Genomic DNA, 19,265 nt, shown 5'->3' with positions numbered 1-19,265 from the left:
AAGTTCTCTTTTAAAACAGTTCGGTATCAGTAACTTCCGGTAATTTTTACCAGAATGTCTGTTTGCAGAAGCTTGGTAAATTTTTATTTTTTTGCTCCTTATAAATATATGTATGTAAATATGAAATTGGAATAACAATTCAATATATCTGAACTGAAAATCAGTCACTTAAGCAAATAAAAGGATAACAATTTGCACATAATAACGAAAAATATGACATTGAAAATATCTTATCTTTCATGTAAATTTTTTTATAGACTGAACATGTAGGTAAATATTTGCATCCTTAAAACAGTTGTTACTTTAAAAACAGTCAGGATTTGAAAAAGGCAGTGCTAGACTTGTATTACTCTGATGTCCAACAGCCAAGGTTGGGATGTGGAACATAGGAGATCGTCCAATACAGTATAATATCTAAACATATTTATTTATAGTGGATTGGGAAACAAGTTTTACAACTTATATTAATCCCTTTCCACTTTGCGGGTGCGAGTGCTGCCTTGTAGCGGCATTAGCCTACTCTTTTTCGAAATCTACAAGGGTGTCTTTAACGTGCAAGAGATATGGCTCTCTCTTAACACGGGTCAGCCAATTATCGTCCCCGTCCGACGGACTATCATCGTTTCCTCAAGACCATACTCGCAAATGGTGTCAAGGGAGAGCCGAAAATTGAGTTCCTGAAACAGTATAATAGTAATACAGTGGTAGTGATACACCTTATCACTATTTGTCCCCCATTACTGGATATAACACAGGTTCCCGTAAAAATAAAATATCTGACGCCACAGTGGAAAAGTGATTGTTGTATGCATCAAACAGCTGAGTAGGCTATTAGCGATAAGGTGTATTTTTGTATGTTTAGAATGGATGTGTTGCTTCCAGAGCTGACTAACAGCATTTATTCCATACTAGTCAGGACTCATTTTTTTCATTTATCTCTTCATTTATGCAAGTTTTATCTACTGCCATCCTTTATTTACTCATATTTGAACAGTTTTCACAGTGCCCCATCAATTTCAGCATAATTATGTGTACATGGTATATGGTAATGTCCATATGAGAATATATGCAGATGGTCATGACCTTATGTGAATGGTTAACATGGTTGAAATACTCATTTGATAAGGAACAGATAATTCAGTATGTAGAAAAATCTGCACCACTTATTTCTGAACCTATTGTAAACATCCATATATGTATCTGTTTTCCTCTTTTTATTTTGATTAACATTCTGAAACGAAAAAAAAGAAATTAAGATTAAAATATATGTGTTTTAATTTTTATTATTTTTTTGTTTAAATTATATAAAATGTTATGCATCATGTGCTGGTCTAACTTAATTATTAAGATGCAATAACTTCAATTATTTAAAGCCAACATTAAAGCTTTAATATTTAACAATTCAAATAATCATGATAATAAACTTAATCCAATTACCAAAGTGTGATAATTAATTAATTAAAGTATATGATTAAATCAATTGGCTAATCTTATTGTTGCTTCCATAAAATTATATATATCAAGGTGGGAACACTTAATTACATGATTTAATCAGATTGTTTTACTGTTACTTTTAATTGCTTCCATAAAAGTTATTGATATATATCAAAAGATGAATGGCTTATCTTTCAGCTTCCCTGTAATGGTTTCTTCCTACAAAGCTAAATATATAAAAAGTACAAATCACATGTCATGCCTGTTATTAAATTGAAGTAGGTGACAAAAAATATTAAACTTGAAAAGACATTTTAAAATAACAAACATAAATTTATTGAACTGATACAAATCTTATATCATTCAACATGACATGCATGATGAACTAGATTAAAAGAAACCAGATCCTAACATATTCTTAAAGTTCCTTTTCAGCATTATCAAGTTATTAATTATTAAGAGATTGTTATTTGAGGAATAGTTCCTAGTTAGGCATGTTATCTTCAACCTGTTTATCACATAGATGTGTGTTTTGAGCGTATGAGATAATAATAGTGATAGTGTGTGGGAAATTTTGGATTTACCACATAAAATATTATTATTATATGATTTCCCTATTTTCAATGAGGACTCTATCCTTGTGGTAATTTGAAAGATTAATTCTATAAAAAAGCAGATGAGAAATACCAGATTTTGATTTTTTACTGCAAGTGGAAAATGTGAAATGATGCATGACTTTTACAAAAAAAAATGTTTAAGATAGAATTAAGGAAGTGTTGTTACTTGTAACTACCTACCTACCTATCCTCTTCGCTCCTGGTGGAGCATAAGGTCGTCACAAGATTTCTCCATCCAGATCTGTCTTGTAACTATAACCATGATAACTGAAATCCTGTTGCTAAATATATTTTAACAAGGTTAATTTTAATTTCTTAAGTAGCTTTTACTTGTTTTAGCACAAGAATGTCCTACCACAAAGTGGGTAACAGTTTAAAGAATATATACAGTTACTCCAGGTCAAAAGATGGTATTAAAAGAGGAAAATAGTTAATTGAAATTTCATACTCTACTGTAAATATGTGCAGCTGAGACATGTACATGTATACTCATCTAGGGAAACCATTGAATTAGTTATAAAAGATACTTAGCTTTCATGATCATGATGATACAGTGATATCCTTGACCAATAGGATGATATTTCAAGCACCAATTCAAGCTTCTTAAATACAATGTAGTTGTACTTAATCATTGTTAATTACCTGATACATCTAATCCAATTAAAAAATGTTTATTTTAGGATCCCAAATTAAATATATAATTAAAGCTAATCAACAGTCATTACAGATGTCATAAATTGTTGTTACAGGTAACTTACTTATCCAATGATCTTTTTTAGCTTGTTGGGTCAAGATGTATTACTACCTGCCCTGTGAGAGGAATCTCAACATCATTAGCCTGTTACAAAAGAAGTCTTGGAGGATCTGAACCATTACGTAATGTACGAGCCGGAGTTTATAAGACCACAAGACGAGGAGATGTGTGGATAACATATGAAGAAGCACAACCACCCCCAAAAATAGGAGTCACAAAAGCATGGAAAAGTTGGAATTCAAGTGTGTATTATTACTGAAATTACTTGATTATCTTATGGATTTGTAGACATATTTTTATTGGGATGGAAAAGGGCCAGATGTCTTCTTATAAAATATGAAGAAATATTCTTTTTCCAAATCAGTCCCATCAAATTTATATAATTCATAACGATCAAAAGAATTATAAAATATAATTTTGGGATGAAAAATGCTTAAAACCAATAAATTATGACAATACTGATGTTTAACTATTTTGAAGAAAGGATAACGATTACAACATGTACAATATAAGGTCTTTGCTGATCATGCTAATTAAAAAGGAAATGATTTATTCTTGGAGCTGTGTCATATTATTTTATTAATCACAAAAGGAAAATTTCTGACAGCAATAATGATATGTAAAGCAGGGGCTTTCTATACTAATACTATATAGTATAGAAAGTCCCTGTGTTAAGCATGTTAAGTTATGACATGTTTAGACCACCTACTTTAAATTTATTGGGAATTCTATCATCACGTGTCCAAAAGAATTGTCAGAAGAAAACATTTGATAATTGGATTGCTATCTCAAAATGTATAGGCACAAATTTTGCAAATCTATATACATGTAAACAGAGTAAAGCATCTAGGTATTCAAAACTTTAAAATATGTATGAAAATGCCATACAAATTACAATACACTTAAACAATGCTATCACATGTAAACCTTGTAATAAAATTGAGAATGGAAATGGGGAATGTGTCAAAGAGACAACAACCTGACATAGAAAAAACAACAGCAGAAGGTCACTTACAGGTCTTCAATGTAGTGAGAAATTCCTGCACCCATAGGCGTCCTTCAGCTGGCCCCTAAACAAATATATACTAGTTCAGTGATAATGAACGCCATACTAATTTCCAAATAGTACACAAGAAACTAAAATTAGAAAAATACAAGACTAACAAAGGCCAGAGGCTCCTGACTTGGGACAGGCACAAAAATGCGGCGGGGTTAAACATGTTTATGAGATCTCAACCCTACCCTATACCTCTAGCCAATGTAGAAAAGTAAATGCATAACAATACGCACATTTAAAATTCAATTCAAGAGAAGTCCGAGTCCGATGTCAGAAGATGCAACCAAAGAAAAAATGTTTTCAATATGATGAAAAATTCTGACAACACAAATACTCTGTTCTACTTTCTATTCAGATAATTAGTACATTGACCAATTTTAATTAAAATTTATTATTAAGACTAAACTCTATGATTTTGAAAAGGTTAAACCAAGTGGTTTCAGATCTTTATAGCTAGTTTTACTTGTATTATCTTTTCCTAGTTCCACATTGATTCACATCACATTCAGAACTGTATATCTAGAACTGATGTTGATATTTAACAAACCATTATTCATAAATGAGCTCATTTGTGTAAAAAAAACGTTATATTTGAATCACCTATTGATGTGCCATGTGTGCAGAATAATGTATAATATGGCCACTTTACATTAGAAGATGCTAGATTAATAAAACAGGTATTTATGAGAGTTTTAATGTGAAACATCAGTGGTTTTATTCACAAACCATGACATTTTCTTTTCACAGGTAGTTTGGAAGGAGAAGGTAGAGCACCAGAAACAGTTGTGGATGACAATTTTATTCGTGAATTCATGAAAGGAACTTTCCCCGGTGTTCTTGCATCAGATGTGATTGTCAAGCGTAGACATAATATAGTTCTTATCAGTTGTATCATGAGTTGTATATTGAGACCAATGAAATATTACTTTTTGGTTGGCTACACGGAGGAGTTATTGTCGTGTTTATTAAAATGTCCAGTAAAACTTGAAATACAGACTGTAGGCAGTGTATATGACCTCAAATTTAGAACAATATAAATTATATCAAAAAAAATATGTTACTTTTGTATTGAATAAAATATTGTATACTGTGATTTCTTCTGTGTCTTTTAAAACATTTTATTGGTTTAGGGTTCCAATCATCTTTGATATTTGCTTATAATTTTGGAAATGGTGAACTGTTTAACTGGTTTTCTATTTTTCGAACAATGTGATAAAGCATTATCAAAACATCAATATAAGTTGAAGGTCATATGAAGATGATCCAAACACCAAGGTTGTGTATGTCATCATGATATGCATTTAACCATGGATATCCATGTACTGGTATAAAGAAGACTGTTACCTTTTATTGTATCAGAAAGTTTCAACCTCATTGTGTGGATCAGTGAATAAGTTTTTGTGGTTAAATCTGAATCTCAGATACTATAAGCATTATATGAATTAGGCAGCAACCATTTGATTTTCTGGGGGGGGGGCTATGGTTTTTTTTGGAAAAAAAAAGTTTGTTTCCAGTTTTTGGAGAAAAAAATAAATTGTTTTTGACCCTGAGAAAAAAAAATGTTTGTTTCAATCTTAGCTGCCACTATATGTAATGCTAAAATTGAAAGAAAAAATTGTTTTCATCTTGTCGCCAAAAAAATAGATCCGAAGGTGAAAAAAAAAGTTTGCGTAGAAAAAAAAACCATAGCCCCCCCAGAAAATCAAATGGTTGCTGCCTTATATTTGGTGTATGAATAAATGGTTATAAGGTTACATGTCTGTCTGACATGTTTCATATGATCTTGACCTCATTTTCATGGTTCAAAGTTCAATGTTAAGTTTTCATAATTATACCTCTATCTGAGATACTACATGTATTAGCAATATAGGTGAATTATGTTTGGTGTGTTCAATAATTGCATGGTATACATGTTGTCTAGAAGTGTTCATCTGACCTTAACCTCATTTTAATGGTTCAAAGGTAAATCTTCAGTTTTTCGTACCTTTGTTCTTTCCTCAGATACTATAATTAATTGGCCACCAAATGACACAATGGATAACTCTCCGGTTTTTGTCGAGCCTGCTTCTTATGTCGCAGAAAGCTCGACTTCGGGGTAGCAGCGGCGTTAGCTAACTTCTTAAAAGCTTTATATTTAGACGGTGGAAGACCAGGACGCTTCATACTTTGTATATGGATGCCTCATGTTAGGAAGTTTCCGTCAGTCACAATGTCCAATGTCCTTGACCTCATTTTCATGGTTCAGTGACTACTTGAAAAAAAGTTGAGATATTTTGTAATGTTAAATGCTCTCTTACTATAAGTAATAGGATAATTATATTTGGTATGTGCATACCTTGCATGGTCCTCGTCTTGTCAGACAGTTTTCACTTGACCTCAACCTCATTTCATGGATCAGTTAAAAAGGTTAAGTTTTGGTGGTTCAGTCCATATCTCAGATACTAAAAAGCAGTAGGTCTAGTATATTCGGTGTATGGAAGGACTGTAAGGTGTAGATGTCCAACTGGCAGGTGTCATCTGACCTTGACCTCATTTTAATGGTTCAGTGGTTATTAAGTTAAGTGTTTTGGTCTGTTTTTCTTGTACTGTAGGCAATAGGTCTACTTTATTTGGTATATGGAATGGTTGTAAGGTGTACATGTCTAGCTGGCAGGTGTCATCTTACCTTGACCTCATTTTCATTGTTCAGTGGTCAAAATTAAGTTTTCGAGTTTTGGACTTATTTTTTTATACTATATATGCAATAGGTCATTACCGGTAGGTCAACTATATTTGGTGTATGGAAATATTTTATGATCTGTATCTATGTCATTCATAGTTTTTATTTGACCTTGACCTCATTTCAATGGTACATAGCTCCGTGTTAAGTTTTTGTGTTTTTTTGTCTGTTTTTCTTAAAACTTTAAGCAATAGCTAGGTCAACTATATTTGTTGTATGGAAGGATTGTTTATTTGTACATGCCTGTCTGACATGGTTCATCTGACATTGACCTCATTTTCTTGGTTCATTGATCATGTTTTAGTTTTCTTGGTTATTGTTAAGTTAATGTGACAGTGAATGTTGTAATAAAGCTATATAATTTCAGTCGGTTGATTTTATGAATTAGAATGAAAATATTTTCTTCTGAATTGTCTGCCCATATAGGTGGCGTTTAGGTTAAGTGGTTTGTGTGATTTGGCGGTTAAATCATTCGGCACGACAGGGTCTACTCGATAGGTCACGTTAATTTTTTACATCCATGCTATTTGATATTTTGTATCATGCATTAAGAGATCGATTGTTTACAAATGTTTGTGTGTATTGAAATACTAGTACTAATAATATATATATATATCTAGTGGGAAGTCTATAGTGCAGGCGATTTGGTGTCACGATATCTCAGTAGCATAGGTTCGTATCCCAGCGAGGGAAGAACAAGAATTTGCTGAAGCAAATTTACAGATCTAACATAATTTGGTTGATGTTTAGACGAGTTGTATATATATCTATATAAATGATGACTTTTCGTACTGATTCGAAATATGTATACAATAAATATTTAATGGTTGTTATTAAACCAGCCCTCGGCTCTGTCGTGTGGTATTGCACTTTACTATTTTTTGTTATTTATTAGTATAATTATTATCAGTGGTTGTGGTACATGGGTGTTAACGGAAGAAGAATTATGTTTATGACTATCAACATAATATCAATGATTAGTAAAGAAGGCAACCATTTCAACGTGTGCACTCTTGTATATTTTATTTAACCAACCAGCGCTTGCCCATAGTATCAGAAATCCATTACTAGGGCTAGTTATGGATGAAGTGGATGTAAGCAATTATAGGCAACAGTACAGTCTTGAACAATGAAAAAAAAACATACTGATTGGTTGTCTATAAAAGGCTCCGATATGTAACATATGAAACAACTCAACTGAGAAAAACAAATATGACCGACATGAACCAACAACAACCACTGAACAACAGTGAATATCTGAGAGTACTCCCAGTTACTGACACATATGTCAAAGCAAATAACAACTAATGAAAAAAATCATGTATCTAAGACTATATATTTTTATCAGTACACATCCAACATCCAATGGAGTTTAGTGTAAAAACATTATTTAAACAGTTAGAAAACGACATGACCTTGTGCAATGCCAAACTAAAAGTATCGACAGATTGTAGTAAATGTACATGTGTAATATTTCGTATGGTTTTAATTAACAGTATTAAACTGATAACAAAATCAATATTTATACCAATAAAAACTATTCAAAAGATAACAAGTTTCCAATGGAACTTCTGTTAGACAGAGCACATATACATTGACAGTGATATTACTTTATATGTACATTGAAGAAAAAGAAAAACCATAACCACTCCGGCATATCTTTCTCAGAAAAGTTTGTATGCAAGAAATCTTAAAGCCAAACAATACCTAGGAAAAAAGAAGTGTGTGAAGGCAATAAGCGAATTCCATTCGCATTTAATTCAAATTAATAAGGCATAAGTTTGCTTTTAACAAAATATGGATTAATACGGTTCTTTGATATTATGCTGAATATAACCATGTATTTAGTTTTGGATATTGCACCATAACTGGTAAATGTTCAATTTTAATTTGTTAAGTTTTGAAGACATTCTTTTTGTGCCAGAAACTATATTGTGTCAAATATTTTATCTGTAATTTAAATTCTGAAGTGTATCAAACTTAAATGTAGTGTCCATACTTTCCCCAAATACTAATTGGGTTTCACTTTTTTTGGTTGTATCAAGTTTCACCCAGCAGAGAATAAATATACTGGTAATACCCCACTAAGGGACATGATGTTTTTCAAACTGCGTCTATTGGTCTGTCTTCCTGCTTTAGGTTAGAGTTTTTGGTCATGGTAGTTTTTGATGAAGTTGAAGTCTAAACAACTTGAAACTTAGTACACTATGTTATGATCTTTCTAAATTGAAGGCCAACTTAAAGTTTCCACTGAACATAGAAAATGATAAACAAGTGGAGCATCAGTGTACTATGGACACATTCTTGTTCAGATAAGTCTTTGAAAGTAATTTTATTCTGAAAACTTATACATAACCATGATAACATAAAAAAACATAATTAAAATTTAAAAAAAAAAAGCATTTGTTTACAGATCAATTAGAATACAACACTTTGATGTGGTACAATTATTATGCATTGCAAATTTAAGGAAACTTCATAATTATTTATTTGTACATTAAATTCTACTTCTTTGTAGAATCTGGTCCTTCTTCAGTTTCAAAAACTGATGGAAAAGTTTTCTTCAACAAGTTGTATGAATACTGTAGTCCATAGTATGATAGGACAGCAAATCCACTTAAACTACAGGCCACCACAGTCGTAACACACAACACACCTCCAAGTACTACAGTGCTGATCACCAAAACTGTCCCTGAAACATAAAAGTTAAGTTCAAAATAGTTAACATATACAATAATATTAACATAATGTTGCACAATTTTATATACAGAAGGAGTGTTCAAGTATTTTCCTTAAAAAATCATCTCCCTTGTATTTTTTTGTGAATACAAAATCTTTTTTTTTTTTTTATTGTTCTTGGATGACAAAGGTCCTTTAGAAAACTTTTGAGCAAGTATCAGCCAATTTTCAGAGTCAATTGCCTATATAATAAGATCAAAAGTGTGCCAAACTAAACAAAATTTTAATATATTTTATAATATTTACCAGATAATATTAAATAGTCATTTTAAATAGAGTTAAGTATGACATTAGTGGCTGATCCAGAACTTTTGTGTTAGGGGGGGGGGGGGGGGGACACTGACTGACCTAAGGGGGGGACCGGCTCCAGTCATATTTCAGTGATTCCCTATATAATCAACCAAATTATTTCCACTAAAGGGGGGGGGGGCTAAGGCCCTCCCCCTGGATCCGCCTATGGACATCCATAATTACTGAACTAGTACACATTTTGTTAAGGAGCCAACTGAAGCACGCCTCCAGGTGTGGGATTTTCTCACTGTATTAAAGACCCATTGGTGGCCTTCAGCTGTTTTCTGCTTATTTGTTGGGTTGTTGTCTCTCATTACCATTCTCAATTTTATTTGCCTTTTTCCTCAGTTGCTGACCATTTTTAAGAACGTTCTCATTCTGAAACTCTGAAAGGTCATAGCCTCGAAGGACAGTAACAACTTATTCAATGCAAAGTCACAAATGAAAAGTATATCATTCTGCATCCAAACAATCTATAAATTCATATACATGTGAAAATGTTTCTCACCTTCAAAAAATACAAAGCTTATAACACCAAAGATAATGATACCAAGCAAGAAGGTCAGAAAACAGATGACAGGGATACAGCATGTTGCTATGGTTAATGCTATGAATAAAGTATAAACTGGATGTTCTGTAGCAAATTCCTTAGCACGTCCATAGTTTTCTTCAACATCCAGTTTATCATTGATAACTTTAAGTTGTGTCATAATCCACCCATCTTCTTTTTCTAATGTTGATTCGCCTCCCATTTCCTACAAAATATGTATTAATATATGATTGGTGTATGAATTTTTTATTTTATTAATATATGAAAACAGTGGGGTACTGGATGACCAAATTGCTCACCCCCTCTGATAACAAAAGGATTGATTGAAATAAACCCACCAGCCAACAGGTATTTCTACATCCATTTAAAAAAAATCAATGGACTTCTTTTCTTTTTTTTAACCTCAATAGAGTAATAATTTGATAGGGCTATAAAAATGAAAATGTGAATGCAACTACTTTTTGCATAACATGACACAAATTTATACAAAATTTACACAGGCACTTGTTTCTAATATACGTTGATAGTGGGTCTGCCATTGGATAGAAACAAGTGCCTGTGAAAATTTACATTAAATGTAAAAAAAATCTAAAAGAAGCTAGCATATTGTATTTTTTTTTTTAAATAAAATATTAGCTTTGAAAATTGTCATTTTTTTCTTAGACGTAATTGTATTGTCTCGTTAAATCAATTCGTGACTTATTATCTTTCAGAAAAGGACTGCATTTACATGAATATATATCAATATATGTGCCATTTCAGGTACTAAGTAACTGGAAGTAATTTAAGTGTGGATCATAAAATAATATTTAAATTTTCCATTAGAAAAATATCTCTCAGCTAGTCATTTGAGGAGCTGTTCCTCATTTATTAAGATTTTTTCTAACCGGTTTTACTTTTAATATAAACCTTCAAGTGAGTGGCTGGAGCTAGTGCTAGGTATAAGATAATAGATTGTTTGTTTCAGACAATTTCAAACTAAATGAATACTGGAATTTTGAGATTCCATTTTTCTCATTTCAGTTTTAGCTTTATCATGTTTACAGTTACATATTATATAGTCAAGTCGAATTGAGCACACATAAAAGGGTGTACTTGAATACGGTCATGTTATACTTGGCTTGTGAAAAATGAAACAACCCACATAACAACACGCCACGGGATAGATAATAAGCTATTGACAATTTGAAGAAAATGTTTTTGTATTTTATCTTAACCCTTGAGATCTAGTGAAATTTGACAGTGAATCATTTCACATTAAGGACAATATTACTGTCAATACAGAGACATATATACATATATACATATGTCTCTGGTCAATATATATGCACATGTTCTACTTACGTTTTCGTTTCACATCTTTCTTAAATTCCTTCCTGCTTGAGATAAATTGGGTTGTCGCCCGTTAAGTTGTCGACTGTTATTTTGTCACATCAAAAATTTGTGTAGACAAATTTCATGAATCTAAATTTTTTGTCGTCGTGTATCAAATACGTAACGCGCACTTGTCTATTAGGAAACGGGGGCGAAATTAGTCCAAATAATTATGACGTCTTGAAAGGCTATTATATTTATTTTCTATGTAAGGCGTCAAAGAAAAAAAATATAATAACCTTTCAAGACGTCATAATTATTTGGACTAGGTGTAAGGCGTCAAAGAAAATAAATATAATAGCCTTTCAAGACGTCATAATTATTTGGACTAGGGCGAAAGGTGCCCGTGGATAACATCCTTACATGATCTTACTAACTTGGATTACCTGCATGACTAAAAGCCAGTTAGGGGACGACTATTTGATATTTGGGGGGGGGGGGGGGGGGGGGGGTATTTATTTTTTTATTTTTGTAAACTAGGAGGACAGATAATCTTTTTCCTTCGCTATTGAAGCAAGATTTTCATTTTCATTTAAGCCATTAAGGGACTGATTATTTATTTTCACAACTATATTTATAAATTATTTGAAAACATACAATTTTTACTTTTTGTTTATTATAAATAATACACGTATAGTCAAGTCATTATGTACCATTTTTAAAATTAATCATTATCCTCTGCAGAAATAAATCTTCAATATTCCGAACTTCATATACATGTATTGCATACATTGCATACATATACAGTATTAAAGTTTGGGTTAACTTGTGTCTAGCTTTTTAAAAGTATTGGGAAACATGTTCCGCCGAACTTTTTTTGAAGGGGTTTAGAGCCAATGAAGACCCAAGAAGCTATAGAACAAGGCATGCACAATCATGCTTTCTGGGTGTTCCCCAGACCCTTTCTTGAAACTGGTTTTGATTTGTTTTGGTTTAGGTTTCAAAACTGGTTTTGGTTGATATATTTTTCAACAAATGTAAAGTTTATCTAAAAAAACATGATGCCAAAACTACTTTGGCATGTTCGTCTCTTCTGCACATCTCCAGAATGTCTTTTGATGAAGAATTAAAAAAAAATGAAAATGGACTTCTTTTGGAGATATACAGAAGATTAATAAAATAAAAATTCAATTTAACGTCAAATATATCAGCTTGTTGTTATGTTTGATTACATGAATTAAGTTAACTATTAATCTGAAAAAGCAAGTTCAGTTTTAATTATTTTCTGACAATATTTTGGTCTCAAAGCAAAATGTACAGATTCAGTGTAAGACTTGAGTTTCAAGGGACAACACCAAAAGACCAACATGCATGATATTTAGCAAAAATGTAATTCTCAAAGTTAAGTCTGTGGCTTCTTGATCAAGTTAATACCAAAATTACTAAATTACAAAAGGAATGCAACCCTAACAGAATATACAGAAGGGCAACCAATAAACAAAAGACAAATAAATAAGAAACCTTGATCCCGAAAAATCAGGGGCTACGTCTGAGAGAGAACAGAACTTACTTCTTGCCAGCACTCACCGTGAACAACTAACAATTGCAAGAGATATAGAAGGAAAAAGTGTGGTGTGCCTTCAGTGATCTTCAGTAAATGTCATTTTGAAATATCATAACTTGATACTACAAAAGCAGGGGATCGACATGCATATTACACCCGAAAGAATTGTTATAAAGACAGGCATTTTTATTTCTATTCGAACACGTAAGTATAGATAGTCATGATTTACCTAATAACATTTTTCTTAAAAGATACAGTGATAAAGGTATCAAATCATGTGATAGTCTGGATATGCCGCTTATAGAATAAAGAAACATATGACAAAATGTATGAGGAGGGGTTGAAAACTTGGAAAACAAAATATTTAATAGAGACAATAATTGCCATTAATGGGCTGACCTGCTATTAAAGAAAAAAGAATATTATATATATAGGGATTTATCAAGTTTGCGAAAAATAAGAACACTGAGATACAGTAGAGCAGAATGACATATAACACATTTAAAGAATACATAAATATCCATTTTGAAAACACCGTCCCCTATGCATAGACCCTCATACCCAAATGAAAAGCAAACAAACAACACATTGGTTACTGTTTGCGCATATTTCGATAAAATCAACATCCTTTTTCGTGTACTATACATGCCACAGATGATGTAGAAGTTGTAGACAAATTAATGATAAAAAATGTTATTCCATGACAACTATAATTAAAGAAAGAAAGAAGTCAGTTAGCTATTAAATAAATTTCTTTTCGTTATAAGGTGGGAATTAAATCATTCGACGGTTTGGCATTCAATCAGTCAATACGTTTAATTCAATTACTGTTTAGGTCTGTTTGACCATAGATGTAATGTTCGGGTGGGTATTACATTCTATGGTTTGACTTTTTATTTTTTGTTTAAAAGCAATTTTTGTTCTATAGGTTCTGTCTTTCACATGCACGTATAATATTATTCTTATAGAAGTGTACAATTCAATAAATGCACATGTACACTGTCCAAATTTAAAGTTACAGTATTTATTCAATTTTCTTTTTCATTCATTAACATGGAGTTGTGAATTGTTTCTAATTTTTGTTTTTATATTTTGTATATTGTTCAGGCTGTTGATCATACTTCCAGTGAAGAGAATGCGATATGGACTGTTTTTTGCGTAACATCCAATCTAATTTTGTGTTCACATGTTGTTATTATTTTCCGAATGTATTATTAAAAAACTGGATGCTGCAAACCTACCAGTGGTGGATTCAGAGGGGGCGTAGAGGGCGTACGCCTATTGCTGGCACTTTTTTGTTTGTTTTGTAAAATGATTAATAATCAGCCTAGACTTCGTGAATACTGCCATGTAATTAATTTTTATGTGACAATTTTTCACTTATAAAAATATTTTTCGCTCGTATTCACTGTAATATATTATGGATTATGTCAAATTTATGTAATTCGCTACGGTGGAGTTGACAAGTACGCCGAAAAAAAACCGTCATTCAGTCATTTTGAAATTAAAATTACAGTATGAAATTCAAATTACAGTAACACATTGTTTAGACTATTACAATTTAAAAAAAAACCCGGGCGCTATTATTTTTTTGCCTCATTTTTATGGTTCATTGATCAGTATTAAATTTTCCTGGTTAGATTTGTTTCTTAGTAGTATTTTTCAATTGCATACATGTTAAAGGCTTTACTGTGACTGATCTAACCATCAATAATTTTTATGCCCGCCTACCACCTACGATAGTAGAGGGGCATTATGTTTTCTGGTCTGTGGCTCCGTTCTTCCGTTTGTTCATCCTGCTTCAGGTTAAAGTTTTTGGTCAAGGTAGTTTTTGATGAAGCTGAAGTCCAATCAATTTGAAACTTAGTACACTTGTTGCTTATGATATGATCTTTCTTATTTTACAGCCAAAATTAGACTTTTGACCCCAACTTCAGTCCACTAAACATAGAAAATGAAAGTGGGAGTTACAGGTTAAAGTTTTTCGTCAAGGTAGTTTTTGATGAAATTGAAGTCCAATCAACTTTAAACTTAGTATATATGCTTCCTATAGTATAATCTTTCTAATTCTAATGCCAAATTAGATTTTTAACCAATTTTACTGTCCATGGAACATGGAAAATGATAGTGCGAGTGGGGCATCCGTGTACTTTGGACACATTCTTGTTTTTTTTTCTGTTTAAGGATTATCTAAATGATCACTAACATGCTAGTACACCATAAATCATTTCATAACAACCTATCCTCACTTATTTCTCCCGTCAGACTTTTCAGCCTTGTTGGCAAATACTGACAAAGGATTAAATTGACTAATTGTACAAGTTGTATAAACAACGATGTATTTCAATATTTGATGCTGTTGAAAACATGGAAAATTTACTGAACCTCAAAGACAAATGAAATTAACTCAAACATGATATTTATTGCTAGTTTTCCATCCAAGCCAACCTATATAAGTATAGTTGTCTTGGACTATTCTTAAATATAAATTTTAGAATTTGACAAAATACAAACTGAATCCCAGCAGCAAATAAAAGAAGACCAAGTATCTAGCCAAATTCAACTCTGTCTGGAGATTTGATTTCAAATGGTGCAGATCCAGTACCAAGGGTCAAGACCATGCTTACTACACTTCATGCAAAGCTGTCAGACTATCTGACTATGGTGGCCCTAATGACTTGACCAAACTTATGGAGACAGCTTCTAACCAACTCTATCAATTTAACACCTTCTGTAACAAGCATGTTCAGTAGTGGTACCAAAGTTATCAATGTAGCTTAATCAGAGATACTTTTTGCCAACTATGTATGATGGCTGATCACTTTATCTTGAATTATACATAATGAATAAATATTTAAACACCCCTTATTTTCTATTTTTATCAAGTAAAAATGGATATGCAGGTGTTGAAAGGTATGGAATTATTGTTCTTTTAACTAAAAACTAGAGGCTCTCAAGAGCCTGTGTCGCTCACCTGTTACTGTATTTACTGATGTCGGTCATCTTGGTTGGTAGGTGGGGTCATTAGACACTTTTTTTAAATAGATACCATAGTGATGATTGTGGCCACGTTTAGTTTAATATGGCCCATAGTTTTAGACAAGAAGATTTTTGTACAAGTCACAAAAATGACGAAAATTTGTTCAAAATTGACTATAAAGGTCAATAACTCCTTAAGGGGTACTCTAACAATTTTTATCATGTTGACCTATTTGTAGATCCTACTTAGCTGAACAAAATTGCTGGTTACAGTTTATCTCTATCTATAATAGTATTCAAGATAATAACCAAAAACTGCATAATTTCCTTAAAATTACCAATTTTAGGGCAGCAACCCAATAACCAGTTGTCAGATTCATCTGAAAATTTGCGAGGGGATAGATCTTATTCTGATGGACATTTAAATCTTGAAAGATTTGCCCTAAATGTCTTACTTTTAAAGATATAAATCAAAAACTGCATTTTACCACTATGTTCTAATTTTAGCCATGTCAGCCATTTTGTTTGGTAGGCGGTGTCATCTGACACATTTTTCAAACTATATACCACAAAGATAATTATCGCCAAGTTTGGTTTAATTTGGCCATGTAGTTTCAGAGAAGAAGATTTTTGTACAAGTTACAAAAACTGACGAAAATTTGTTAAAAATTGACTATAAAGGGCAATAACTCCTTAAGGGGTAGACTGACAAATTTGGTCATGTTGACTTATTTGTAGGTTTTACTTTGCTGAACATTATTGCTGTTTACAGTTTATCTCTATCTATAATAGTATTCAAGATAATAACCAAAAACTGCAAAATTTCCTTAAAATAACCAATTCAGGGGCAGCAACCTAACAACGGGTTGTCCGATTCATCTGAAAATTCTAGGGCAGATAGATCTTGACCTGATTAACAATTTTACCCCATGTCAGATTTGCTCTAAATGTTTTGGTTTCAAAGATATAAGCCAAAATATACATTTTACCCCTGTGTTCTATTTTTAGCCATGGCGGCCATCTTGGTTGGATGGCCAGGTCACCGGACACATTTTTTAAACTAGATACCCCAAGGATGATTGTGGCCAAGTTTGGTAAAATTTGGCCCAGTAGTTTCAGAGGAGAAGATTTTTGTAAAAGTTTACGGACGACGGACGCAGGACGACGGAAGACGGACGCCAAGTGATGAGAAAAGCTCACTTGACCTTTCAGGTCAGGTGAGCTAAAAAGGAAGATATGCAGTTTAAACACACAAAAAAACCTATTGTGTACGTCGATAAAAAGGTTGATGATAAATCTCCAGTTATGAGATCCAAGCTCCAGCTGAAAATTTCCAAATCTCCAGTTGTGGCTTGACAACTCTGTCACATGTATGGCAAGGGATAAAATATTCATTTCTTAAACAGTTTGCCAACAATGATTTTTATTGTAATCTAGGCAATATCCTTCATGCAAATATATCTTTATCTAAAAACAACTAGAACAATTTAAAAGCAGATATATGATTTAATAAAGAAATATTTAATATATATATATCTTAGAAGTGACAATTAATCGAATGTTATCTGAATTTAGTTTCCGTTATAAATTTAAACAGTAATTAATCATGATTCACATATTTCATCGAGTGAAAACAAAATGTATAGAAACACAATAATTTATATTCTTTTCAAGACAGAAATATTTTTGTTTTTTAATGTGTAATTATACCGTTACCTCATATATATAAGAAAGCATATAAACCATGTCAAATCATAAAATAAAAAGTATTATTCTGAATATATATAAACACATATAAAACTGAAGTAAGGCACAACATTTTCACAATGTTATATTCAACCAGATATTAGGTTTGATTTCAAGCAACTTCGTAAGAAATGATAATGTGAAAATTATTTTATTTAAAGCATACAAGATATAGTTGCTTTTATTGCCTGAATACATTTTAATAATCAAATATTGGTCATAAGCTTGGTCTTTCAGTGAATGTTATATTACAGGATGGCATGTGATAGCCGATCTTACAAGCTTATGGAAATAATAACTTGAAACAAAGCTTACATGTGTTTTAAATCCAGACTTTTCAAAAAGATGTTTTGAACCACTGAAATTAGGATTAAACAAAATATTGTTACAGTAAAAGCCTAAACATACATAAGATCGGTGTCAAAAGAAATCAAAATCAAATATAATAAATCAAAAATATACTAGCAATCAAACAACATATCAAATTATAAATCAAGCATGTTTTTATGTAAGCAAGCATCAATAAACTGGTAAAATGTTATTTATGCACTATAAATATGAATACTCAGTCGTTTTAGCAAGCCAGCATTCATGGGAGGTAGCTGTTTTCGTCCCCTGCATTTTACTATAAACTCCTGTTGTCTTAACAGGTAAATTAGTCCCAGTGTATACATGTTAATAACAAAAGTATCATAAAAATAATAAACAAAATATACATGTATATACATAAATCAAAAGACAAAAGATTGGTAAAGTTAATTTTGGTAGGCATCAATTCATATCTCTTTCCAATGACATAAAACGCAAAAAATATAATATCTCATTATCAGAAAAGGCAAATAGAAACAATAATACACTGCAAGCTATATAATATAACATATAATATAATTAAAGCAAAAATTAAATTATTTACATGGCAAGATAAACAGAGTTAAAAAAAATCGACAATTTTCTAAACTACAAAACAAAGAAAAATCAAATTTCTATTTAAGAAAAACATCTTATTGATTGCTTTGTGAAGTAACCAACAATTTGTCAAAATTAAGTGTTCCATTAAACAGTATGTAATCTTTAAGCAAAATATCAAAGCAACATAAAATGTAAAAGATATATATTCAATCAAATGAAGCAAAATTAACTTATTCACAAACAACATACAGTATATCTTATAATTGGTCCATAATTTAATGTGTTAAATTATTGATACACTTTTATAGATTTTAAATCTTGTCCACTGTTTACATTAACTTTTGGAAATCAACTGCTTCCATAACCTGTCCTTGATTCTGTAATCTATTAATGATTATCTTCCACAGAGAACTGACACGTAACAGTTCTGTATTTCCTGTCAAAATATATATACATGTGAATTAAAATGGAACAAGAATGTGTCCATAGTACACAGATACCCACACAGACTATCATCATAAAAAGAGGTTATAGTATCAGGGACTTTCTTTACTAGCAGGACTGGTCACTTAAAACAACATCTATACAAATT

The 19,265-nt window shown here is 31.7% G+C and overlaps 3 protein-coding genes across 3 annotated transcripts in view; 1 reads left to right on the top strand and 2 right to left on the bottom strand.

Annotated features, from left to right (window-relative positions):
• The first annotated feature begins 2 nt into the window (after window positions 1-2).
• LOC134725247 (small ribosomal subunit protein uS3m-like) lies at window positions 3-4,952 on the top strand. Its single transcript, XM_063588908.1, has 3 exons — window positions 3-75; window positions 2,831-3,047; window positions 4,610-4,952. Exons 1-3 carry the CDS (start codon window positions 55-57, stop codon window positions 4,897-4,899), a joined length of 528 nt encoding a protein of 175 aa, XP_063444978.1. The 5' UTR covers window positions 3-54; the 3' UTR covers window positions 4,900-4,952.
• Window positions 4,953-8,894: 3,942 nt separating this feature from the next.
• LOC134725244 (uncharacterized) lies at window positions 8,895-11,748 on the bottom strand. The gene is made up of 3 exons (XM_063588906.1): window positions 11,506-11,748; window positions 10,120-10,366; window positions 8,895-9,273 (listed from the first exon to the last, which is right to left on the bottom strand). The coding sequence occupies exons 2-3, from the start codon at window positions 10,361-10,363 to the stop codon at window positions 9,086-9,088; spliced, it is 432 nt and encodes a 143-aa protein (XP_063444976.1). The 5' UTR covers window positions 10,364-10,366; window positions 11,506-11,748; the 3' UTR covers window positions 8,895-9,085.
• A 5,789-nt stretch (window positions 11,749-17,537) lies between these two features.
• LOC134725243 (3'-5' exoribonuclease HELZ2-like) overlaps window positions 17,538-19,265 on the bottom strand; it is a 40,892-nt gene continuing 39,164 nt past the window's right edge. The window contains exon 29 of the mRNA XM_063588905.1: window positions 17,538-19,109. Within this exon, the coding sequence (XP_063444975.1) occupies window positions 19,003-19,109 (107 nt within the window). The 3' untranslated portion in view covers window positions 17,538-19,002. The remainder of the gene's footprint in view (window positions 19,110-19,265) is intronic.

This window comes from Mytilus trossulus, chromosome 7 (assembly GCF_036588685.1).
Source record: "Mytilus trossulus isolate FHL-02 chromosome 7, PNRI_Mtr1.1.1.hap1, whole genome shotgun sequence".
Taxonomy (NCBI): Eukaryota; Metazoa; Mollusca; class Bivalvia; order Mytilida; family Mytilidae; genus Mytilus; species Mytilus trossulus.
The sequence above is the reverse complement of the archived record's forward strand: the minus strand, read 5'-3'. Positions and strand labels throughout refer to the sequence as shown.

Bases quoted from the DNA above. Each gene is read 5' to 3' on its own strand.
- LOC134725244 (XM_063588906.1), bottom strand. From the start codon at position 10,363: ATGGGAGGCGAATCAACATTAGAAAAAGAAGATGGGTGGATTATGACA. The intron at 9,274-10,119 runs GTGAGAAACATT...TTTATGTTTCAG, and splicing joins AAGCTTTGTATTTTTTGAAG to GGACAGTTTTGGTGATCAGC.
- LOC134725247 (XM_063588908.1), top strand. From the start codon at position 55: ATGTCTGTTTGCAGAAGCTTG. The intron at 76-2,830 runs GTAAATTTTTAT...GATCTTTTTTAG, and splicing joins TGTCTGTTTGCAGAAGCTTG to CTTGTTGGGTCAAGATGTAT. The intron at 3,048-4,609 runs GTGTGTATTATT...TTCTTTTCACAG, and splicing joins ATGGAAAAGTTGGAATTCAA to GTAGTTTGGAAGGAGAAGGT.